Raw genomic sequence first — 27,196 nt, forward strand, 5'->3', positions numbered from 1 at the left:
ATGCTTCTAACTTAGGCTCGCGCTAGTCTTTTCGGGTCTGTTCAGCGTCGCGCGCGTCGGAGAATGCGGAGATTGTCTAGCTACCTGTACTCTGCGCTGCTCGTCAGACGGATAAAGATGAGAGGGAACCGAACCGCGTACAAAAGAAACAGCCTGATTGTGAGAACGATGAACGAAACCGAAAGAGGGAAAAGGGAATCGTGTGTCAAGAGGCTCGCGAGGACTTAGAAACTCTAGCGAGAGAGATACTCGCGAGCCCAACCTCTTGAATCTTTACCGAGAAATAAAATGACCTATTTCGCATTGGGGCTTTTTAACAGAGAAACGAGAAACGCGTGAGACAAATTCGAAGCGAATTCACAAACGATTATTACTTCTTCGTAGTTAGAGTAACTTTCTTGGAATCCGAGCGCGTTTCCTTCGAGGAATTTCGTGTTCAAACGTGCTCCTGTAAATACTTTAAACGTTTAGCGCATTGCAAGCATCTTACGATTCTATAGAGAATTATAATAAATAGATTTCTCTTAAGAGAGTCGTACAAAAAAGCCCAGTGCGATAATTTAAATATGTAGACAGACACATTTTCATGAGGAATGATGAACCTTAATTAGTAAAATATATGAACATGATGGGAAGCCACGCTAATTGATATCTTGAATTTTGGCGGCAATTCGTTTCATCCTTCGGAATCGTACAGTAGTATATACTTGAAATATCTCAGCCATTCGGTGTGCGCCAGGTGGATGAAATAGCCAGCACGAAGTAGCCTAGATTCTTATCCCGACGCGGTTCATATGTCCATAAGGTCTTCTTTTTATGTCCCTTCGATTGTCAATATCCCTGGATCAATAAAATCGAACCGTCCCAATTTCTCAGGGATGTTTTCTACAATCGTTTCACCGCACCACGTTTTACTCCCCTCATTACTGATAGAAAATATTAATGCGTTTACATGATCTTAATACTAACCGGAAAAAGTGTAGCAAAGTTACTCGACGCAGTAAACGCGCGAGATCGACCACAACGGTGACGAAAGTACCGAAGCAATTTCCATCCACGGATACTCGTGTTCGTCCACCCTCTGCGGGCTGCTCTCGCGATTAGACTCCTGATTGAAACGCGAAATTGCCGTTACCCAAGTTATAGAACACAATCTGCACTCAATGCTCCAAATGGTAACAATCGAGACGAAACGGTATCAACTTACAGCTTACTGATTTCTAGTTTTATAGTGGATTTTACATGTGACGCTTATATTTTCTGTATTTTTAATTTTGTTGTATCTACATTTATAATCGTTTGCATAATTCAAAACTCTGAACTGATCTTTTACTGACTTGTTCTATAAATCATATTTCTATTTTTTTTGCGGCGACAACGGTTGATACTTTTTGGGATTATTATACATATGCAGATAGATATCTGCTGAAACTCGAGACTTCAGCTTCGCGATTCGGCATTTCAATTCCACTTTCTCTAGTCGACATTCGATCCTTGGGTGACAGTCCATCGAACCGTTTCGAGAACCGCAGGTATCAAGCCCCGATCCGAACGCGTTAGGACGAATCGATTTCAACAGAGCAAGTGTCGCGTTAATTGCGTCCCCTCGATAATCAGCCGATGTCATTAAACGCGCAGCGGCACGGGTTCTGAACAATAACAACAATCAGAACGACGAATCGCAATTTTGCGCTCGTTTCGCGAATGGGGCGTCAATATCGAGCGTCGGAAACGAGTTATTTATTTTGGCCGCGCTCTGTTGTGCTGCGCACTAATTCGATGGACAATTAATGAATCGAATCCCCCCGGTGACGCGATTTGTTTGACTGTTTGCACGCTAATCCGCCGGTAATTCGTTTATGGAGAGACCTTCGGCTGGAACATATTGAGCGAATAATTCAGTGTATCCTGCGGGTTTTCTTTTTAATCTCTTTTAGAACATCTCAATATTTCATTCCATATAAACCTGCATTTTTATTCATTTTAATTGAAAAATTATACGGTGTATAGTACCGGTTTTTGAAATTGAAATGCGCAAGACTTTGGTCAATTTTTTCTGAATCCCATAAATTATGTCTCGTATCCAAGTTATTTTGCATTTCATACGATTCATAATTTCCCCTGTTTTTTTACCGTGGCATTCTTCGCCCAGACATCCTGAATAAAAGGATGAATTGAATTCCCGTCGACTAGACAGCTGGAAGAGGAGGTGAACCGTAATCCCTGCGAGATTTAACGCGCACGTAAGCATCATCCGGCCGAGCCGAGGAGGCTAGACGCGGCCTCGATTAATCATGCAGTCTTATGGTGACAGCTTCTATGAAAGCTTGAATCTTCGCCTTGTTGCACCGCGATGAGATCGATACGGTGATCTCATTGAAACTAAATTACCTTCCATTATCGGAGCTGCAGTCTAGTCGTACTAGGCCCTTACTACCTTGTCTCTTTAATCATTCGCCATGAATTAACAACGCGGTTGGCGAATCTATACAACATTGTGTTTTGCAAGGAAAGGGTTTGTTCCTCCACTTTTCTATTAATGTCAAAGAAGTCTAAACTGACTACATATGGATGATCGAACAGCACCTGTACACACATGTACCTTTTCTCACGGAGTTACTTTTTTTCTGGGAAAAGAAACACACGGGGTCGTGATCCACTTCAACGACACCATTAGGAAAAGGGAACCGGGATCGGAATGAGCCTGGACTCTGGATTCAAAATTGATATTTTTTCATATCAATTGTATAAAATAAGAATTGATAGAAAGACTTAAAAATTGAATTGTTTTTCACATTTTATTTTATTCCATTCTGGATATTCAATATTTAAAATGATGTTCGTACATAGGCAGGGAAAATTATTTTTTGGTTCTCGCAGAATTCAAAGAATTTTGTCTTCTTTGTAAAAACTGGTAGCCTGCGAACAGCCCGTTTTTATCGGTCCGCTTCGCATTACCAGGCCCGTATTGTCCGTTCGTTCCGAGGTTCTTCGACGGATTATGACATATCGGTAGTTGATCCAGCCGGGCTGACGCGCGAGTGAAAAGGTCTAGCCGTCAGGATGATTCGGCTCCGTGATCCGAACAGGAATCGATCAGTTTTTCCACACGAATTTGTAGAGGACACGGAACGTGTTACACGCTCTGTAATTTCAGTAGAATTCTGCTCTCGATTCACCGAGCCGGAATCAATTCGCCCACGAACTGATCCTCGAACGTAGAACTTCCGTTGAAGCGAGCTATGCTTTTCATTAAAGTCGAACTCAAACAACCATCCGAAGAAAAAGAGACGGTGAAGAACTGCGAGAGCAAACAGTCAAGAATTTGTCTTCTTAAGGAAGAAAGGATTCGTTCCCTCGGTATGTACGCCATCATTTTCGTGAAAGGAAGTCTGACGACTGCAATATCTAGTTCCCCCTTTCCCCAACGATAATTGCGAGCTCGATCGAACGCTTAATGGAGTTTTGGACCACGGACTCTCGCGCGACTCTCCCCATTCTTCTTTCGCTCGTCGTTCGTTTTGCAAACGGCCAATCGTTTCCTTCTCCATTGTGTCTAGGCTCGATTCACAAGTCAATTACAGGTTTCGCGCTTTCCCTCGGTACTATCGTTCGCCGCTCGATCTCGAGGTATTTTCCGCAACGGCGCGGCGGCGGCGCGGCGTCCTCCTCTTCTTCCTTTTTTTGTTTCGTTCGGAAAGAGTTTCGGAGTTATCAGGATTGGAACAGTGGTCTGAATCACGGGCCGGTGTTGAATGGTATCGGACAGATAGACCTTCTTTTGTTCTCCGAAAGTTTCACTGGTTTTCGAATACCTTGTTCCGGCGGAAGTGGCAATTGTACTAGTTGAATCTTTATAGGACTGATCGTGCATACTGTAACAATTTTAGATGAGTTATCAAAGAAAAGGGTTCAGGAACGAATTTCTTCACTATAGAAGAGTATAAATCTCTTCCTTAATATTCCCGTATATCTCCAAAGCTAATTTGTTCAGATTAAGGAATTTACAACTCGCATGATACTATTTCTATTCGTGACACGTGTACACGTGGATTAAATCTCGATGGAGATAAAAAGAGTGAAAACGATCGATCACCTCGATAACAGATAGCCATGAATCGAACGATTCTAGTAGAAACACGAACATACATTTCCATTCACGCGTTTCAGCACTCAACACTTATCTCAATTAAAAGATTACAATATAAAATTAAATAAACGGTACAAGTGCAATCATGTAATCATATTACAGACCAGACAACTCCTGAATAGTTTCAATAAGACTATAGTTTAAATTAAAATTTCTTTAATTTTTCATTGATATATCTCCATCTATTCATTCTTAATCTTGCAACGTCTCATTCGGTTACACATGTTACAACATGTACTAAAACTTATGAATGGTTGTATATGTACCTGTTAACTTATACGAGTAATCGCACCTCACGCTGATAACGCGGAAGCAATGGGCACAAAAAGATGTGGCTAAAAAGGTACAACCATACATTCGGATTAGCCAGAATTCACGCATCGAATAAAGCGGAGCAGAGCGAAACGGATCGTATGCGATCGGGATAGGCTGCGGGACTGGCGATAAACGTTCGTCGGCGACAACGTGTTATCGATAAAACGTAGCTTCTAGTTTGCAAGAGGAACGTCCGCTGTACGTCTGTCTTAATCCTCGGTTCGGTGAAATATAGCGTGCATCGACCACGGGAACGCGAGGATTGAACACAGTAAGCCGCGCGTCCGTTGTTCCCAATTCTTTCCTTCCTTCTTTAGTTTCTATCCTAGTGAAAAACGAATGGAAGCTACGACCAAGTATTAAGGCTAGGAAAGGTGTCGCGGTAATTCATTGCACCGAGTAGTAGACTGCGAACGGGGTTGATTATAAGATTATTTTAAAATAAATGAGCGCATAACTATATATTTGTCTATTCTGATAGAAGAAAAAGCGTCAATGATAAATGCTACATAACTTTTATAAACGAAGCGCTTTGATAGAAAATATTAAATTCATGAGTTAGATTCTCTATTATCTCGTAAGGCAGACATGCCGCGCAGAGAATTTGCATTTAAATTGCGCAGTATCAATAGTTTAATGTAAAATATACAGTGTCGTTCCACGAGCGCAAGACAGAGATATCTTATAAATCAAACGGAACTGTAAATCATTTCTTGATCGATGAGAAATGGCCATCTGTCAGTTAGATCAGCCACGATGTAATTACGATGTAAGATTTTATCGAGACAATAAAAGAATTATACTAATTGGTTCTCGACCGCTCCTACTGCGAATCTTAAATAGCTTACGTGCAGAATGGGGAACGTCAAAGTAATTGTAACGAGTAAGCGAGCTTAGGAATTAAAAATAGTATCCGTCAGGATTGAATAGCGGATTCTGGGACGGGATGGATGGAAGGGGCTGTCGAAAGGAAGCACATTATTCCGTAGTGCGTTGTACGTTCGAATAATCCGCGGAAAATTCGCCACGGTCGACTGGCCGCATCATTCGTCGATAGTTTTAGCTGACGAACGTGCCTCGTCACTGTCGCGCCATTCTCGTCTCGTCGTATTCCCCTTTTTTCCCCCGAACGCAATTTCCGCGCTACCCCACTCGTCGATATTCATTCTCTTTCCTCGGTGCGGAAACCCGTTCTGGGATAAAATTGTTTCGCTCGCACCACGCTAGAGATCGTCCGATCACGTGTTCTCGCGATTCAACCCTTTACGCAAATGTATCACTGATCAATACGAATATCATCCTCATTTAGAAATTATTTAACCAGTATTTGCCCAAATTTATACTCTTCTTTTTTAAACATGTACGTAATTCTATTTTCTGTTGAGCATGCACGTACGCGGGATATCTTATTTATATTCGTTGATAAGAAAATATATTGAATTTTAGAATCTAGAACACAAAGGTATTCCTCGAGATCCCGTGCGAATTTTTAACGGAAAATTTTATAAGGGAACGACGTTTCGCTCAGGAAAAGGCTGTTTGAGAAACGATCGTAGCTTGATATTGGATAATCTCAGGAAAATGGAATAGAATTAAATCGTATACTTTATGAGAAGAACTGATTCAGCAGAGGTCGTATATATTAAAGAGGTCGGAGTCTTCTACCCGCTTAACAGGAATACTTGCTATGAGAGAACGAACCGTTGCTCTATCAGGCCGAACACGTGTTTAAAATTGCACTTACCGATATCACCGGTTAAGCCTGTCGAAGCGGGTCGAAGTTCCTGGGCTAAATTTGCAAGTTAAATTAGACGAGGCAAAAAGGAATATGCGCAACGGGAATTTTTATCAAACTTATGGCTCGAGGGGTGGAACCTGAAAGTTTCCCGGTGTCACCCAACTCGCGTCCCGTCCCGTTCGTCAAGTTCGCTTTTCATCACTCCACCGAGATACTCTTTTGTCGCCTCGAAATTCATAAGCTTCATTTATCTGCTGCGTTTAGCCGCAATGTCAACGAAGTGGAACGTTTCATTCTCGAGGTATTCCAAGAGAATCAATTCCAGTATGTATAAAGGGAGATCTTATCACATTAAATTATCGCACCTGACTGACATTCGTTTGATCTCAACTATCGTCGCCTCATAGGCCTTCTTTATCTACGGCCAAGGTCCCGACGGTATTGTTCGCTTTGACCTAAATGCGAAGCTGTTCGAGACGTATCGAGTGCCTTTAAAGTGCACTGCGATTATTTGGAAATAGCAACTGTCAAGTGTCTAGCGACATTCTTCAATTTTTACGATCCCACGGTTCCGATTTGCCATAATTTCGATATTCGAGGTTGAATGAAGAAACAGTACTGTTATAGTATTACCTACTTTTTCTTGACATTCTTTTATGATTTCTTAAGTATGATGTATATAACAGGCCTTAATTTTCGAGCGGGACGTCTCCTTAACGTTGTTCGCTATTATTTAACGTGAAGTGAAACGATACACCCCACCGGCTTATTAAAACCCGGATTTTCGCAGTGAAACGCGAAGCGTCGAAGAAAATGAGAAGGAAATATCGAGACACGAAGGAGCTCAAAAATCTACTTTGCGTGGTGCGATCCCTCTGCCAAGAAAATCTCTGGTAAGCTTAACGGCTTGTGTATTCGACATCCCCTAACAAGCGGCATAAATCAGCTAACAGGGTTAATTTATTTTTCACTCGTCGGAAAATGCTAAAAGATGTCTGACGTTATTCTTCGTCGAAAAAAAAAATATGGTACAAGGAAAAAGGATTGAGAAATAATCGGGTAGTGGCATATTGCGTCCGACGCAATTAGAAATGATCCAGCGCACGAAATTGCACTTCTTTTACGATATAATATTTTATCCTAGTTTTTCCGCGGATGTACCAACAACGATGGGTCAGACTCACTCTTAACGAGTTCAGTGTTTATCCCCAATGCACGTGGTTCTTTTTATTCGCGTTATTATTATCTCTATCGCTGGGCTTGCTGCACTCACTTTAATCAAATGTCTGGTCCGTGGCCGGAAACCTAAATGTCGATGATAAAACGCACTACAAGCGTTTTATAATCTAAACTGATAGCGTTCGCCATCGAACTAACATTTTTAGGAAAATTTGATATCAATTTTAATGGTACACCCTATATCTTATCTATTCGTTACACGCATTCTTTTGTCGATAACATGGAATTTGACTCAATAATTTCACGGAAAGGTATCTGTTAATCGATAATTAATCACCGACTTGCCGACAATGGGGTTTTAAACCGGCGGATTAAGATGAGCCTTGGGAATAAAATTACTCTAGCCAGGAGAAACGCCGCGGACCATCCCGGAATATCTCTTCGTCTTTGTGAAGAAGACGAGAGAGTCGTTAAAGGGATGAGCCGGCGACCGAATTACCCGGGAATGGATTACTAGAATTTATATCGAGAGTGTATTGTCCGATTCCAGACCCAACGCGTCCTAGTTGACGGTATTAGGGATCGCATTCACGGAAATGTGGAAAATTCCACGGAGCAAATGGCTTGCGCCAGTTATCGGTTCCCGTGCGCCAATTACATTCTGCTTTTCTGTCTCGAATACAAAAATACGCGATCCTTTCGTTGCCTCGTTCGCTTATCTTTTTCTTAGTGGACCAGAGCTCTTTCCTTTACTTGATATGTGTATTGAATAATTTTTACTATTCAACTATACAACGTAAAACAGGATACATAATTATAAGTAGAGAGACGTGGACATCGTCACTGTCAGTGAGAAAGGCGGCAAACTCCAAAGAGCAGGTCTAAGCGACTTATTATTTGCTGTTCTGTCTATTTATTCTCTCAAAGCTAGCAGTTTTCTATAGGTTCACCGAAGCGCAAGGAAAACTGTGAAAACGAGTAATTAAGCGCAGCAATTGTTTCGTTTCTCTCACCCGTTTTCATGTTGAACGAAGTTTGGGGATGTCAGCCAATAACCAGTGGGCAACCCAGCTCTAGTGCACGAGCTCCACAGGTTCATTACGAAAGTTACGGAATCTAAGAGAGTGTTTTTATTCCTGCGATTACACGAGACTGTGTGCGTGTATACGGCACGTAGATATTTGCTCGGTTAAATAGGCTACACGGGAAATATGGTACACCGTTATTCCTTGTCCGGCCTTAATGGAAAATTGAATCACTTTCCACTATGGTGAATAAGCGTTCGCGCTGGGTGACGTAATTAGAAAGTCGAGCATCTCGAGCCTTTAGAGACCGCTTGGTATTCACGCTGTCAGTAACCCCGGGAAACCCTTAAATATTGTGCGGAATTAATACCTTGATGAACGGCGGGATTTACACATAGCTTGAATAATTTAAAGCAACAGCGCCGATCAATTCTTTGATATACGATCACTTTTTCATTGGATTTTTAAACTTATTTTTTTAATCCGCATTGGAAATTCCGTAAAGGTCCGGTTTTGTTCTTTTCGAAATATGTAATAGTCGAATCCTCGGATTTATTGAACATCGGATTTAATTCTTTTCATTATTGCTCGGAGACAGAATGTTAAACCGGCCATTTCGGTGAATGCTTTAAACTGAATGGTTTTTGTTATATACACGGTAGGATAACGCTGGCCAACGTCGGAGGGAATTAAAACGAATGAAACTTGCCGTATCGAAATGCAATTGGATTTTAGCAAATGAAAATATCCAACGGTCGCGTCTAATTTTACAAAATTTTCGCCGGGGTCGATTGTTTCAATCTCCGTCATCCACGAAATTGCCTTTTAATCAAACGCGATTATTTACTCTCGTATCTCAGAGAAAATCCAACGTTTTTATTCTTAACTTAATATTCCCGTGAATGAGACATATAAAAGGGAATGATGCGGTGAGTTTCGAGTATCGATATATCTCGGGGTCGAGGGGTTTTCGGCCGCTTCGGAAGTGGATGCACACTGGCGGAAGGATTTCCTGCCGGGCGCACGAAATTTATTCCAAACGCGTACTCTCGCCTACCCTGACCCTACTCAAGCCACAGAAACTAATCGAAGCTCGAACAAAGAGCCGAGCGCAAGAACCGGTGGCTATCCGCGTAAATATAAATTCAAATACCGTTAATACCGAAAACGAGATGAATCATCTTGATTAAACAGGTAAATCTTTATACCTGTCTAGGAACTTCTATTTCTCGTTGTCAAACAGTCGCAATTCGCTTCAGTTGCTGTGAGAACAAGACACAGCGATTCAGAATCTCGAAGGAATCAACACGGCAAACGAAATTACCTAATGAAACACTCGCAAAGCATAATTAAGCCGCGCGACAAACTCGATTATGCTCTCCGGCGAGACGTTGTTAAAGTGGCCGTGAATAAAGAAGGAAAGGGTGCGAAAAAGCGATTGGCCCAAGTTTTCCAACCGAACGCTCATTACCATTCCCATCGAAAGTTTCCGATTAATCAGTAACGGCGATTCCACGCTTCGAATGGCGATGCAACTTTTCTTTCCAGAGAATTCGCGATTCTTGGGAACTCGAAGCGGTCCGTAACTCGCGGAGCGAGCAGTTGCATCAAATTCTGCGATGTTGCAGCTATGCAGACCGTTGCATCGATCGTTAAGTTCTACTCGTATATCTCCGTTCATAAATCATGGGATATATCGTAAAATGTAAAAACGAATGAAAAGTTATATGAATATGAACAAACAATTAACAAAATCACTATTTGATTTAACATAATTCTACTCTTGATGTATCGTACGTTTCATTAGATGATTTATTAATACTCTGATGATTACTAATTCGAAATATTTGTCAGACTTTTTGAGAGACAATGAAACTTATGAACGGGGATCTACATATATGGTTCGCGACATGCCAGAAGTTGGAAAGTTGAACTTCGAAAGGAAAGAACGGCCGCGAAAATGGATTTCTTTGTTCGCTGGCACACTTATCATTGCGTCAGGTCCGATTCTTTGTTCGGATATACTTCTTTGGACGTTACTTTACGGAGATTGAAAAAAATTGAGCCACGAAAACGGGAAACGAGACCGATCGTCCCGCGAAGTCACTATTCTCCGTCCCGAAGATTTATGACTCTTAAACCCGGTGACGGGACACTTGTCACACTCAGGATAATGTCTACGATTATTCGCCAGACTAATAACCATTGTGCCCTGACGAATCCCACGGGTTAACGGGATTACGGCGGCTTCTGAAAACACGAGTGGGTTTCCGTCGGAGTCAGTTGAGTCAGTCAAAGGAGGGTCTTCCTTCTCTGTCTCTGTTAAGAGGGGTAATCGTGCAGTGACTGCCAGGATACTTCGGAGCGCGGGCGGATTTCGAGTTTACTGGCCGTGGGAACAAATTCCATGGGTGCAACGCCGAAAGGCATTCCGATGTATCTACCTGCTAGTCCGACCTTGCGCCTTCTGCTTCCTGTCTCCAGACGAGGGAGATACGTTTTCGAGTCACTGTATCCAGTTGCTTGCTGACGTAACCCGGCAACCCTCTATTTATCGGGGCCGATTGGAAAGGGAACTACAAAAACCGTGTATTTAGCGCCTACGTGTGCCCGTTTTACCTCTAGTATTCGTCGCACGATCTCATGACGCGCATTCGAATTCGCCGTCCGCACGGCTGTCCCCGAGATTATATTACGGACGTACGCCGCCTGTCTGCTAGATTTCCGTTTCACTACGCGGTGGTCAGTTTCCACTTTAACTTTCGTTCATATCAGATCATACATATAAGAACACAGTAATGTAAACCAGGTTCTTTATTAAAAAAGAATCTGTACTATTCTAAGAAGACTTTGTCTCATTTATAACAGTGATCAATTAATAATTCGTTAAAAAGAGTATTGAAAAAGTTGTGACAAACAAAAAGGCGTAACGGGCAAGCTGGTAACAGACGATAATTCACGAAACCGTAATGAAGTAAACGAGGAAAACAGGTACGGTACAAATGGGCAATGTGTCAATATCGATTGGCCGCGTAGGATGGGAACACACGGGGAGAGAACGCCGGGAATTTGGAGGCAGGTAAAATTTATATACAGGGACGGACCAGGCGTCGCGTCGCGTCGCGTCGGGTAACGATCCTCACTTCCGGCCACCGCACCCGGTTGCTTCTGCGTCGATTGCGACGATTCCAGCTGTTGCACGGATTTACCGAAAGCTAGTACAACACCGCTCCAGTCGGCCGCCCTAAACGACCCCTCCGTCCATTGTCTTCGACACAATGCCACGTGTTCTCCTCCCGAAATTTTGGTTCCCTGTTACATCTGTGCACCCCGGACACCGCTAGAAACCATCACATTTCCGGCAATATCGATACCGACATCGGTGTTTCAATTGCGATAGGATAATTTATAGAAATTGAATTTCTAGTGATCAAAGTAGTACGATTCGTGAATTGCATTAACCGTTTATCACGTGTCTTATCAAAAAGATTATCTATTATAAAGATACGGCATTTTTCATACTATAATTTCGATGAAAAGGAAAATTAATATGTTTGAAACTGAAAGGTAAATCGACTACTCCAAGAACTATGTAGAAAAATTTTCAAACGTGATCCGAGAACCTGGTTCGTACGGACTCCGGTTAGACTCGTCGAAAGAGGAAAGTCGAGCAACGATTCGCCGCTCGGTATGACCGAGTTTGCGAAGTAAAATATAACCGGCCCGGAGACTGAGACGGGCACACGAGTAATTTATCGTGGACATGTTAAACACGTTCAACAAACTTTATTTATTTTCACCGATCAAATTGCCTTGAGTTTCGCGAGTTATACGGGCGCTCGGAAAAAAATGATCGCAATCGTACATTTGACATGTTTCGATATATACATATACCGTTTATGAGTCTTAATGTACAATTGAATCAAATGTTGTAAGAATATGACTGAACAGATTTATGTATGTAATCATGAATGAAATTCTGGTTCACAGTTTGTATCACGTAACGAAACACATTTTTGTTGTGGATTACTAATCATGAAAGTCGTGTCAAAAAAAGATAGAAATGCGTGCAGTTCTCTACCATTTACATAACATTGTTCTCGTTGACATTACGGCCGCATACGATCGATTATGTGTCGATGGAGTACAGATAATAAAGCTGGTAGCCAGGCTTTGAGGCTCGACGAGGAAATCCGTTACAAATTCCCTTATCTGAACACCTGCTATCGGCTACCCTAATTCGAATACTTTATCATCCGTATAGAACGTTTGGTACTCAATAGAAGTCTCCCTCAATTGAAAGTACTTTTTCTGTTCGATAGAAATATATAATATAAAAGCGATTGAATGCATGAATATCTTTTCAATCTTATTGCTTTTTATTTAACTTTTGCTTTATTCAGTTATCTTTTGCTACTTGTTAATTGATAGCAAGCCAATTGATTCCATCTGTTCCCATATTATCTACTTGAACGCGAGAGGCACTGCACTTGTCAGAATCGATAACGTTACATGCACTTATTGTCTCGTTCTGCATTTCATTTCCACTGTGATGTCTTCGAACAAGTTTGTCTGAAGCACAATTTCGACTCGTTCGCTTTGATCGTCTAGCGTTCGAGACAATATGTACTACAACGAACTTGCGCGTCCTGTCTTACGCGCAATTTTGGTGATTAATTTCCCGAACGAAGGTTACGGGGTCTTCCAGCCTCGTTAAATCAAATTGGAAAATAACTTTAATTAAGAAGCAAGTTTGTTCGATTAGTCGCGATCGACGCAGTTGATTAATCGTTCCGCTCTTGGTACCAAAATGGACTGGTTGCACGAATTAGAATCACTACCGAAATGTATGAAGATAAATCAATCATTGTATAGTTAATAGATTTTTCAAATAAATCATTAAAGTGAAACGTTTATAATATTAGTTAAGGAAATGTTAGATGAAAATTTCGCTTATCATTCAAGAATCACTACACAAACGTTATACTTACTCTTTGATCTTTCTATACACGAATTTTCTTATAAAATACACAGTCTACCAATTACTATTTGAAATTAATATCTGAAGGAAAGAGGAAGGAACGGGTCAGAATTTACGTACGTCTGTAAACGTTCATCGCGTTTGCATCTCGACGAGAAGTTTCAAGGAGCTAAGTACTAATACGATTTCAGGTCGTTATCGGAAGATATGGATAGTAGGGCACTCGCAACAGATGCCTATCGTTTACGGCTCGCATTTAATCGGGATATGCGATCGATTCCGATAACGAGAGAAATCGCAGGCTGCATATACATATACGTAGACACAATTCGCAGTAGAGTGCTCTCGAAAACCGTATTGTATATTAATATCAAAGCCCGTGATCATCAAAACTTAAGCAATTAATGAAACTTGGACCAGTGCTTTTGTCATCGCCGATGCGATTGTAAACGTAATCCGCTTTTGTTAAACTTTTGTGCTGCATCAATACTCCGCCCACCGGTTGGTATCATCGCAATTTCGCGTAAACGGATTTCATGCTAATTAGATAAAAGATGTTCAATTAATTGCCATCGGTTCTCGCCACCACCAGCGAAACAACGTAACGGAACATGGAAATAATTGCCAGCGGCGTTCCCCATTCTGGCTGCTTTTCCACCGCGGATAATTTCGATCAGTCTATTTGTCGAACGATCCTGCGTCCTTAATGGAATTTCGTTAGTCGATTAATTAACTCAAACGTTATTTCATATATTTTTGAATTGTTCAATCAAACCGTCCGTTCTAATCAAATACTTTTAAATTATCGAAAACTTTTCTTATTCCTGTGTCTCATCAAGAGTTATCATCATGATTTATTGAAAGATGTTCGTTCCTCATATCAACAGCTCTCGATCCATAAGAAATTGGTGCCTGACTTCCTTTGTGGAGCCATCGAACGACAGAGGCTTTCATAACGAAAAAGTCGACTTCTTTCTATCGGATCGTTTCGAGCCATCTTTCAACAGTGTCAGGGTAGAATCTACAACCCATAGATCATCGAACGAATGTATAGAGATTGGCTAGTTCGAAGCGGCTAGACACAGTGCCGCTGTGCCGTCTAAAGCCCTGGTCTTCTGTGTGTCGCGATTGCGTGCTGTTGTTGTCGTTTAGTCGTCACGTTCCTATAGTAACCACGAGCCATTGTTCAATAAACGGTGAATTTATGAGTCAGTCCCCGTAGGCAGGTAACCGCGTCGGGTTTTCGTCACGAAACATCCAACGAACCCCCGTAGAAAAAAGAAGAAACAACCGGGAAATGAGTCAGGCTTTTGGTCAACGACGTTTACCTTGACTCGACTCAGCGAACGATATTTAGTTTCTCGATGAATTATTACCACGAGTAAATCTTGAGTGTGTAGCTTAAAAAGAAATGAAGGTTGTTAGCCGATGGATTTTCGAAAGTAATGTGGTTTGAATGTCGGATCAATTAAAAAGTAGGTCGCGACAACATTTATTTCGTTTAAATATTGCACCGACTATTCAGAACAATGAATGTTCACGTCGTAAAAAAAATAAACGATAGGAACAGTTGGCTTCACTTTCGTTTTCTCGTTCGATTCACTTTCCGTCCTATTCTGGCCGCAACGTCACGAGATCATAAAGCTTCGCTCGACCGCGAAGCCAAGCCACGGTCTAACTTTTCAAGAACCATTCGAGAAGAGTCGAGTGGAGACGGAGGTAGCCGCAACACAATGTCCGACTGTTCATTTATTTTTTACGGCCAAACGAACTCGTACAGAGCATCGTGTCGGCTTAAAACAGGGTCTCCCTTTTTTTCTGTGCAATCAGTGTGGCTCTGTTTCGTGTCACGACATAGAAGCTAACCGCGGTACGACGCAGTCTGAAGATGTTGGTTCGACCAAGCCTGACACCTGCTGCGAGTAACGAGCGTTTGTCCGCCCGTGAATGCTCTCTTTCCGGCGAAAAAAGACACAGAATCGACCAACCCAGAGGCAAGCTCGCTCGTGTGGGACCTGTCATTGTGTCGCGAGCAATTAAAAAACGTTTCCTCGAAATAGAACCAGAGACACTGTTAATAGCTTTTTCAACGACGTTAAAAAAAAATTCATTTCCCACCCCCCCGATCGTTGGGCGTTCGGCCGACGCCATAGTATTGTACGGTCCCTCGATACGATTGCAATTATCTTAATGATTTCAGAGTCAGACGGTTTAATTAGCCGGCTGGCTCGGGTCTCGCAGTACACCCAGATTTCGGAATTACGTGGCTCGCTCTCGTTACTGTACGATATCTTTCAGTCGCATCTCGCAACGAGTTTCGCTTCCCGCATGACACCGGCCTAGTAGCCAGAGACCTGCTCTCCCATGAAACCATTTAACGACGACCAACGAGCTTAAGAGAAGTTGATCGTGGCTTCGACTCTTTCTCTGAAACTGATGATAGTTGAGATGAGAAAAAATTTTCGATCAACGTCGTAATACGATAATGGCGAAGCACATTTATAGGAATGAAAACAGGAAAACAATTTTATTTTACACACAATACATGTACGTGTATTTTATTGAATTACAGTGGCATTTTGGAATTGAAATTTTCATCTACTGCTCTTTTATTCCGATCAATAAAAAAGTTTGCCAGGGATTGTGTTTCACAGTGCAGCGTTTGTTTTTACCCTTGAAAAATAGAAATTGAAGAAAATATTCAATATTTTTACAACGTTGCATTCTAAAATGTTGGGATGCTCCCTGGTCGTAATCACTTTCTTCATGGACCGTCGAGTTGTTCGTTTCACAAGAGGTTTTTCTACGAGTTAAACAGGCACCGTGTTTTCCCTGGCTGACGGTGTTTCATTTCGCGTTGCTTGTTAGATGCAAATGTATTTTGGCATCGTTCAGTTTCATACAGCCGTTGCGCAACCCGAGCGGAGACGGTATCGAAAGCAGCGGCAGCGGTTGATACGCAAACCGCAAGTAACCCCGCGTAAACCGGTACGCCGAGAATTTATTCCGCTCGTCGGTGGTTTCTCGCGCGGCAAAAACGAGGCGCGACGCGCTCGGTCCAAGGGGACACGGCGAACACCATTATCGGATTACCGCGTGCGCGGTTGCTAAAATATTCGCTGGAAATAACCGTGGCTCGTAATCATCGATTACAACGCGGCTGAGTTCATGCTATTGAATATAACGAGAAAAAACTGCATTACTGATTGATTGACGTTCATTAGCTTCCTCAGCTATTTTGTTAGAGCTTTTCTCACAGTAAAGACGTTTTACCTCTGGAAAGCTCCTTGTACGTATATATCACAGAATAAATTTCTTTGTGCACGCTTTCTGAAAATATAATGCCAGTGTACAGCACGTAGCGTCGTATTATATTTTCCCCTGATATCATTCCTTTCGCAATCTTAAAAATAAGCATACATATGTACATTATAATGCATCCTCTTCCTTAAGCTTATAAACTGCAGTCTTTAGAATAACCTCGAGGGCATATGTACTGGTAGGCTGTATTTGAGAGAAAAGAGGATAATAAATATTCCTGATAGATAAAATTATAGTAATAAAGAGACGTAAGAATGAGAGATTTGCAACCAGTGAGAAGGTTGTACACAGATAAGCGTGTAATCACTGCATCGTACTTTATAAGTCCTCGATATTGCATAAAATTAAATCGCGGAGGGAGATTGAAGTTTCGAGCGTCACCTATTTAACGCCTGGACCGATTTTCAACGTGGAAATTATGCTCCCTCGTTGTCTCGGAAAGTTACGTTAATTAGTTGGCGAGAATTTGAAAACGCGACCCAATTTTCGCGCGAAATATGGCAACTTCTATCCCACGGGCGCCTTTCCTTCCTTGGGGTTCGGTGAAAGAGCTTAAACGTCCGTTACTTTTCCAAAGCGAAATTATCGCGTTTCCACGTGGGCATTTCGCGCAGGAAGGAAACACGATCGTTTTCACTCGCTCAATTACACGCTTCCATCCTTCCCACGTCAATCGGCAGCCGCGACACGCACGAGCTTCCAGCTGCGTGCTCGTACGCCTTCCATTCAAGGTCTTTTTCATCCGACCGCGTCGAGATCCACCTGATCAGGAATCTGAATAGGGATCCTCCTCTGCGTGGGACTCTTAAGATTCCTGGTAAACGATAAATGCGAGAATTCGTCGAGCAAGCGAGGACAAGTGCATTCAGCCGGCTATGGGATTCGTTCGGGCTGTCCTGGTTTTCTTCACGGTTCAGAATTAGGGGAACTCGAGGTTCCCCGTTTGGAAAATTTCAGTTCAAGGAAACACGCCTCAAGTGTCGTGGGATACATGGTTGGCCCATTTAGGAAGCAGCGGTGTAGAACGCACAGTCTCGTTTCAATCAAGTTCGTTCAATTTTAATGATTACCTGGCCGGTCCAATTTTTTTCGAGCGGACCAATTACGATCGCCGATGAAGTACGTATAGGGTCGATCAATAGGAGCGGCAAAGAGCGACGGGAAAAACCTGACGAAGCGGAAATTGGTGGAAAAACATCGCTGACCCAATTGCCGGCCTGCAAATTTGATAATAATTTTCCATAGTAATCATCTCTGGGACGCGTTATCGGAGCTCTCTGTCCGTCGGGCGTCTTTGTTCGCTTGCTCGTCGATACTCGTTCTAGTTACGACGATTAATGGAGAATCTGTAACGCCACGCTCCAACACCTATGTAAATACAGTCAATACGTGCGTATCGAAGATGGAACGTGCAACGTAGTTCCGTTGACATTTGCAACGCGATTCATTACCCGGACGAGAACAATAGCTAGCGTTAACCTGCCTCTGGCTGGTTATCTGCCTGGATAAGAGAATTCCTGGAAACTCCGCGGTTGAAACTAGGTTCGTTGTGAAAGAAAACGCGAGCATGTGGTTTCTGATATCTAAAAGGTTGAAAATTTTCGCATAAAATGCAGTGGAGAAACTTAGGAACTCCGGGATCATTTGTTCGTTTGCACCATGAAAGAGCAAATGCATGAAAACCGCACAGTGCAATGCACACAGACTTTATTGCGTGAGAGTTATAAGTACATAGCCCTATAATAATTTCCGTCGGTCGTTGTCGAACTTATCGAGCTTACAAAAGTCGACCGCGGCCACCATGGCGTGAAATTTGTTTCGGTCAAGCCTTTATCGTCACATTAGTTTTACGTTGTAGGTGGCTCGTGTATTTTTATTCGAACGCCGAGAGGGCGAACCGTGTCAAAAGCACGTTCACGCACGCGTCATCGATGAAGCCGGACGAACCGCACGGAATTTCATTGAACGACCGCAAAAATATTAGCTGTCGATCGATCGAATCGGCTTTTCCGAATCCCGTTCAATAATAAACGGTCGACGGAGCAATAAGCCGCTTCGAAATTGTTATGCGGATAATCGAGCTTTGTACAACATTCTCTTGTCAATGGTAATGTCGCCGGATGGAAATTCGCGTAAATCACGCTCTCCCAACGACACGCGTGTGTCGAAAAACGGTTCAAGATTCTGTTAACACGTCCATTCCAGCCCATCATTCGCGATCAATAATATCTCGCCTATTTTCATGTTACTTTATTCATTCGGACCGACCGTCAATTCACTTTACAAAAAAATCTGCCCACACAAAATATTGTATTTGACATAAAAATATGAATACGTATTTATTAGCAGAGTATATGCCCTGATACATTTAATACGTAGAATGCGGAACGAAATAAAACAAAGAACATAGACAATGAATTGAAAATTGATTACTATGAGTTACAATTTTAAAAGAGAGAAACTAAAAAGTTATTTGACCCTCGCTCAGTTATTAAAGGATCAAAGGTGCTTTAAAAAACCGTAACCTGAGTATATAAAACCATTCACAGACCGAAGTATGCCAGATGTTGCCGCAACAAGTTGACCATCTCAGCTGAATGAGGAACCTGTTAAATTTGATTTTTCATCTAATACCTCGTTTTGATTGACAGTTTTAATAGTATTACAATAAATAAATGAATGTTCCGGTTGTCGAACATTAAAATACTTATGGAATAATAGAGATGACCTCTTTTTAAGAATCTCAAGTGACTAATAAGGACCGCCTTGAGAAATCATGCGGTGAAGGCCGCTTTGAACCGGAAGGTGCGTAATTGGAGAGGATTAACGCGAGTGCTGGCCTCGAAGGCGTTGTTCGCGTTGAAGTTCACACATGAGGAGTTGTGCAATCGTCGCGACAATGCGAAGTACGTCGTCCACAGTTAACGAACCCAGCCTCTCTCTTTCTACCAAGAGTTGCGCGTTCATTGTCGATTAAATTAACTTGCCGTGTCTCGGTGTTCAGAGGTTTTCTAGAGACTGATCGAATCAATCTCCGAGCAGATTTCGCACCCTCGTCGACCGGTTACATCGTTGCTCAATACCTACCTCTCTCTATTGTTGGCCACCGCATGAAAAGTATGAATGCTCGTTGTTTTCAGTTGTTGCTACACGAGGGAGATTGTTCTTTAGGGAACGAAACGAGGAAGTTCTTTTGTGTTTCTGCGACGTGCAATTTGGAGCTCCGTGGTCGACGGAGCACGAGATCGATCGTCTTTTGCGCGAATTTGCACGTGCTTAGGGGTGAGACCGAGACAAAGGGGCGTGTATGTGTATATATATGCATATATGTACACGTACCTCCCTTGATTCATTATGCAGGCCAATCTGTTTGGCCGACACGATCCGGATTTGTGCAGCCGGATTTGGATTACAGAACGGGTTAGATTAGTGGAATATTAACCGTCTCATAACCAAGATCGATTGTTTACGCTTCCGACGCCTACGGGCTTCGATCTCTCGAATAGAAATCCCGCTCCTCCTCTGTGTACCAAATTCGATTGATTTCGTAGATTGCATAAATTATTGTTTAGAGAAGCTCAATTATTGGTTCGATTTGTCCTGCAGCGGTAGATACAATTTCTGCTGGTTGAAAATAGATAGCCCGATTCGCTGTTCGAATTTCCACGAATGGAAAGCAATTAATTATCCACGCTGTGTTTCGTGCACAACTTTCGTCGAGTTTTTCGATTCCGGCTGCTTTCCGGATGGGCTGAACCTCTCGCGTAGAGAAAGAATACGCTTTAGAAGGGTTTATTCAGATCCGAAGTTTTAAATTGAATAATTCCGTGGGACAAAGGACGACGCGGCGGAGGGGCGGCTCTGTAAAAATTGCCCAAGTGCGGTCGGCGGTGCTTTCGTAAATAATTCATATCGTTCGCGTGGGGTGTACAGGTATCCGAGCGTTATTTTTATCTCGCCAAGTTCTGCAATGCTTTCGATTCCGTGAAAAAATTGCAAAGTAGAAAAACGGGAAAAGACCTTTAACTCTGCTGGCGTGTACAGAATAATCGTGCCCGGTTTCCACTCGCACGAGACAATTTTCTCATCTAAAGGCTCGCCTCTTATCGGCATTTCCCTTCCTGAGGGATAACGGGAACTCTTCAATAGAGAACGAACCATATTTTTCAAAGGATGATTATTACTTCATAAAAGGATATCCTTTAATCCCTAATTGGAATAATGTTGAACTTCCCCATAAAATTCCGTTTCAAACATTACGTATGATTCAATCGATTCTCTTCCTCAGTAATTTAGAACGTCGAAAAACAGACTTGTTTTAAATAGTACAAGCTTCATTCACAGAACCCAGCCCCGACTATTTCAGTCGGTTCACTTTCTATCATCGAATCGATGTTCCAATTCGCTTAATATCTTCGTGCAAAAAATTACTCGCTCTCTCCAATAAATCCATGTCCCACGTAGTGGCAAAAAACCAGCCTAAGCCAAAAAATCAACAGCTCCGAACGATGTGGTACGATTGAATACCCGCGCACGCGTTGCCACCAAGGGATGAACAAGCGCGGATCGGCGCGGAAATCGAATTACGCGAGACGGTACAGAGAACCGACGCAGTCCAACGCGCTTCTACTCGGCTGCTCCGAGGCATAATATGGAGTCGGTGAAGGATAATTCGTCGGTCCCGGGGATTCGATGAAGATCCTAATCTATTTAATGCAGCTTCTGTCCACGCATCCCCCGTGAAAGTTGCCGGTTAGCCGGCGAGGCGAGGGAGTACGCTGCACTCTCTCTCTCTCTCTCTTTCTCTCTTTCTCTCTCTCTCGGCGGTTTTCGTCGACTGGCCGAGCGAATCCGAGCGGCGTCGAGCGCGGCTCCGGTATTCGAGGCGGCCGCGAACCCACGCAGTCGCTCGACGAGCGCGGCACGAGTGTGTCAGTGGTTTGGTCGTTCTCCAATCCCTTCTCTATTCTATCTTTCTGTCTCGCTTCTCCTCGGGTTCTCTGCTACTGCCAGTCTCGCGACAGCTGTTCCCGGCGATGATCCGCGAGGCGATCCACGGAATTCGAAGCAGGAGCAACCTACGATGGTTCACAGTAAGCCCCATCATTACTCGATTCGCGGGGTGCTTTCTCTTGAGGGATGGTACTTAACTCGAGGCTTTCGACATACAGCTTTCTTCTCGCACATGATTGATTCGATAAAATTGATAGCGAGACGAACGGTGTTAATCGTAATTACAGTTAAATCGTCTCGAATTTTGCTAAGTAGATCACGCAAAGTGAATCGTGTTCATTCATTAGAGACAGTTGAAAAACGATATCATTCACTGATGAGTATTATTTATACTATGTAGTACGTGTGTAAAGCATCGGTACCCAAGAACTTCAATATAACAGTCATGTAGTACATATTATGTATTTCGTTTTATATCATGATTGGAGAACACGCAGCGGTGTTATATATCATATACCTAAATGTACATGTAGAGCGCAGACTGCTACCCCTTTTCCGCGTCGTTTTACGATATCTCATTATATTATAGCTATCCAACTTGTACACCGGGACTCAGCGTCCTACAAACTTTTCAGCTAACCGTTCGAGCTGTCTCGTATTTTCTCATAACTTTGCTGACGGTGTACCGATGCTATTACCACTGAAATAAGCTTTAAACTCGAGAGCCTCGAGGACCCGCGTAAAAGCAGTGGCGACCGTGCGACACATAGTAAGGCACGTCGCGACTGATTTTCCCGTTTTACATGTACAATGGAACGGGCACAGCGTATAGAGGTAACTGGTAAAACGTTTTAATCGATGAACGACTCTGGAAAGGATTCGCGAGGGTAACTTACGGCAAACACTTTGCCCTATAGTCCTGTTACTCGGTCATGGCCACCGGTAGCACACGAGTTTCCTCTTCCACACGCGAGTGACGGCACGATATTTTTATTTCACGCGATCTGTGTACCTATGCCAACGTTTCCCAGTGCTGGATAGAATTTAACGACAGTTTACTAAATGTTAGACACGGTACAGCGTCCGATAATAAATATTCAATTCAGTAAGAAGACTATTATTCTTGATAAGAAGTTTAATCAAAATCATTAATGCAAAAGCAATATATATTTGACGATAAATTTTTCTCAGGAGTATTCGTGTAAACTGATATTTTTATGATAATGAGGCGTGTGATGTAAATTAATAAGGCAAGACAGGGATAAGGTAGAGAAAATCTATCTAAGCTGTGATCATTGACCCATCTAAGAGCCGATATTCGTCCGAGTTGCTTGGAATTTGGTGAATCGATCAGGAAAACCTTTTAGCTACGGTGATAATAAAGAGAGTCGCGATAGCGTGTCCGGGAAACCTTTAATAGATGACCTACGTGCCGCGGGTAAGAGAAATATAAAATTTTCAGGGGGATCAGGGTTAGAAAGGCCGATCGTGTTCGGTGTAAAACATAGAACGTCAGAACGTTATTTAGATCCCGGTGTATACGAGTGTACGGCACCACGGTGTGTGTACACCTTGTCTCGATACGTCCCGTTCTCACGTTCACCGTCTGCTCCAAGAATTTTTCTAATCTCTCTCCACTTCCATACGATACGATCGCCGTTTACGACGATCCCGCCGGACCAGCTCGTAGGTCTCGATTAATCTCGAATTTAAAATCCGGTACCTAAACACGAAAGTTTCTAAAGAAAACAGACGACGGTAAAGATCAAGACGGATCGACCGATCATCGTTTCTCCCCGGGATAAGTGCAATCCTCATCCAGACAAGTTTTAGTTTCTTGAACGTCGGCGAGTCGCGGTATTTCGCCCTAATAAGGAAAGGCGCAAGGTCGATGTGGAAAGGCAGCCTCGCAATCCTCTTCTCGCTGATTTTTCCATCACTGGTTGACGAGTTTCTATTTTAGCGTACGGTAGCAAGAACTTGAACCGAGCACTCGGTACCGTAATAGCTCTTCACAGTCCCATTTGGTTCATCTTCCTCGGATTCTGTTCGTAGAACATAATTCTTTTATATAAAAATTTATCCAAGCGTTCATTGTCTATCAGGGTCTGAGAATTATTTGAAATTAGTGATCATCGGAGAATGGTTCAAGTGAAATGATCAAGTACGCATTTGAACAGACTCCGCAGAAAGGAAGACTGCGACAAGATAATTGGCGTAATATCTCCCTACCGAGAAAAATATCCGAGGGCATATTGAGCGTTTCAATCCCTTCGAATGCAATTACTCGGCGGATTAATCTGGCAAATCAATCCGGCGGTCTTCAAACGGTCGAGTTCTTCTTCCTCCTGCCTTTTCCGTGCCGTGCTCTTAAGTAAATTAGATCGTGCATTTTTATATTCCGAGATTGAACGGGTTTTTTAATCGCGCGTTCCGCTATACTGATTCATGCGGATACGGTCGTGGATAACGTGTCACGCGAGAACTTTTCACGCGAGCTGAACCGGGATTCAAAATTCAAGTTATGTGCGTCCCCGGCTCGGTAACCGTTGGATAGAAAATAGCCGCCTTAATCCTTGAAACCCCGATTCTCCTGTTTCTAACCGCCTTCGCGAAACGCCTAACAACTTTTCGAACGCCGGAACATCGCACAAAAGACGAAGTCGCGCGAACGCGCGTAATCCATTTTCCAAGTTCGACCTTCTCCTTTGAAACGTTGTAACCTTGTAAAGTTGAAAGTTTAATAGGATCCCGTCGAAGCGAAGCTCGATGGTTTCGTTTTCGAGCCCACGGAGACAGACGCAGGGAAATTTTAGCCGCCGTTAATTAAAATTCTTGAATCTCGGTATCCGTTCTGTTCATCGACGAATGTGGAACTTTAAGAAGAAAATTACGTGTGCATAAACCACCTACCAGATGGCCCGACTCACCCACTTCGCTGGCATCTCAATTAAGCTCGCTGGATTTTCAATTTGTCCAACGAGTGCATCCGGTAATGAAGAAACCACTAAAAGCATTTCCCTTTTTCACCACTGTGCTCGCATCTATGTTACGTTTCTTCTGCTCGCTTTGGGACATTAACCGCGATAGTGGTAATTACGATGCCACAGGCAACGTTATCCAGAAGAGAGAATTTCGCAATTGAATATCGCTCACGGTTAAGCCTCCTTCCTTCACAGTCGAGCGTCACCCTCGGGCCATCTTCCTTACCCTGTATTTACGAAGATGTACTAGTTTCTCTTAACCGTTTGTATCGCGTCAAATATTGCTGGCTTTGATCCGAAAGGTATAGGTAAACTCAATTTATCGAGGTTATAGAAAATGAAAAGATTTTCAAATCATGGCTATGGTTCTGTGGATAATCCTCTGATCCGTTCTGCCACCAGTTTTTTGTTTTTTACATAAAAATCAGGTTTTCCTAACAAACTTAACGAGGACCTCGTTCCAATCGAACGCCGAAAATCGTGTTTGCCCAGGGAACGAGGTCTCCTTCGATTTCTCCTCTACGCCACGATTCGCGGTCGTTGAACGAATCTGGTGGTTTCCGGCAACAATAAACCCTCAAGGTGGAACCCTCGAGTGATAGATTTCGGAATTAACGTGGCCGCGGGGCCTAGTTCGGGGAAAATCCTTTTAGGATTTATAGGAAGTTATTACTGGGACTAATTAATGGAACGCCTCTTCCGGGGGTGAATTTCATTCAGAACGAAGAAGATCGTTGGGGAGGCAGGGATAAAATACTGCGTCTTCCGCAACCCCATTTACGAGGGCGTAAAGTCTCCCCGGAAGCCGTCGGATGGAATTCGCGACAAGAGGGGAGCCACGAGGAACTTGCATTTTTTTTTCCTCATCGCACGTGGCGTTGACGAAGATAAATAAGTTAACGTCGACGACAGGACAGGTTAGCGTTCCAGGGTGCAAAAGTAACACGGAAATTTCGTTCTCCTTGGGCAACCGGGAATATCGAGCGACACTTGGTCTTTTGTTTTCTAGCCGGGCTTGCATTCAGTCTCGCGCTGCCTCTCGACCGAAACACGATTTCCCATAAAAGCTTTCCGTTGCCTAGTTACCGGATGACAAACCGCGTCTCCGTTGCTCTTCACAGCCACGTGATTTCGGAAACGCTGTTCCCATGCTCCCTGTAATGGCCAGCAATTTAGAGCTGGGTGTTTTGTTCCTCGGATAAACCGTGAAACGTTCCATTTACGGATAATTCTGGTATTTCTTCCCTGAAAACGAACTAGCTTCGTTTCATTACAAACCCAGCTGTGGTATCTTCCTGTACTAATCTCGTGTACATACAATTATATTACATATTTTATACGATCGTTTAAGCGGTAATATTATGCTTCTCGTGATAAAATATTACATATTCGGTCGGAGGTGAATTTAAACGCGCGAAAGGTACCTAAAAACGTGACGGAAGATTATTCCAAAATAGGTTTTCGGTCACGAGCCAACTCGAGAACGCGATTAATCATCCGGTCTTTTTTACACGCAAACTGTTAACCACCCCCTCGTCTCGTTTCACCCTTCATAACTGGTACCACCGCCGCGGGACATAAATAACAACCAACAAGAAACTAAACTTCGATTTCACCGCCTGCATGTACATACGGAGAAATTGGCAGAAGTCAATCGAAATCAGATCATTCTCCAACAACCGCTCGGGTAACCGAGTCTCCCCAAGGAAATCCGAAAAAGTTTCTCCCGGCTACGTTAGATATCTACAGAAAAGTGAAGTCGTCGATGGTTATTCTCGAGTCTCGAATCCCGCCCTCGTGTATTCTGCTCGATATTCTGTTCCCAATCTATTTCTCATCGCAGCCGTAAGACGATGTGTTTCAAACTACGAAGCAACGTGTTACTGTCATATTTTTTCTACCTCGTAACCAGACATCAGACTCTTTCATAGAGGTATCACATATTTTTCCTTTATGAAATCTGTTACATATTTGAAATCAATTTTGACGTTGAATAAAAATTCGCAACTGTCCAATGCGCGATGGGAGTTAGAGGAACAAAGATTTTTTTAGAGAAGTAGAAACAGGAAATAATGGCGGATTTAATGGGTTGCAAAGTCGTAAAGGAGACGCTGTTCGAGAAGTGCCACGATTAAAAACCTGTTGAGTTCCGATGGAAGATCAGCTCGTCGGTTCTCCTATTGTTCGCGTTCGAACGTTAAATTTCGTCGCGCTCCGTTTTCGTTTCTGTCGTTAACGATCCGCGATTCCGCACGCAAAACGTGAAAGGAGGAACAAAAATATCGAGGCTCCTCTTTTAATGACGTCCAACGGTACAGTTTTAATTGAAGTTGTATTTAAAAATTTTAATAAAAAAGTGTAAATTAAAAAAACTCTCTGATCTGGCTTAATTGTCGGCAGCCAAGCAAAGTTGGCCTCGTTCTCGGTAAAGCGTTTCTTAATCTAGAACAGAGTTGGACTAAACTAAAACTAGAGTATCCTTATACGCGTCGTCCTAGCTCGTTAACACCCGTGTTCTCTTCGCACCTGCTGTTCTCGACGACCGCGACA

At 42.9% G+C, this 27,196-nt stretch overlaps 1 protein-coding gene across 5 annotated transcripts in view; it reads left to right on the forward strand.

Moving 5' to 3' along the window:
• Nucleotides 1–27,196, forward strand: part of LOC108627249 (Ankyrin-repeat, SH3-domain, and Proline-rich-region containing Protein) — an 83,679-nt gene that overhangs the window by 16,202 nt on the left and 40,281 nt on the right. For 3 of the 5 annotated variants that reach the window (XM_026815469.1, XM_026815470.1, XM_018028416.2), the window contains exon 1: nt 21,626–21,802. The exons of the other annotated variants lie outside the window; for them this stretch is intronic. Coding sequence is in view for 1 of the 3 variants with exons in the window: in XM_018028416.2 (XP_017883905.1) it covers nt 21,746–21,802 (57 nt within the window). In the remaining 2 variants the exon portion in view is untranslated. Of the gene's footprint in view, nt 1–21,625; nt 21,803–27,196 lie in introns of those variants that run through there. 5 annotated transcript variants of the gene reach the window in all.

This window comes from Ceratina calcarata, unplaced genomic scaffold, assembly GCF_001652005.2.
Source record: "Ceratina calcarata isolate Rehan_Ccalc_2016 unplaced genomic scaffold, ASM165200v1 scaffold449.2, whole genome shotgun sequence".
Classification (NCBI taxonomy): Eukaryota; Metazoa; Arthropoda; class Insecta; order Hymenoptera; family Apidae; genus Ceratina; species Ceratina calcarata.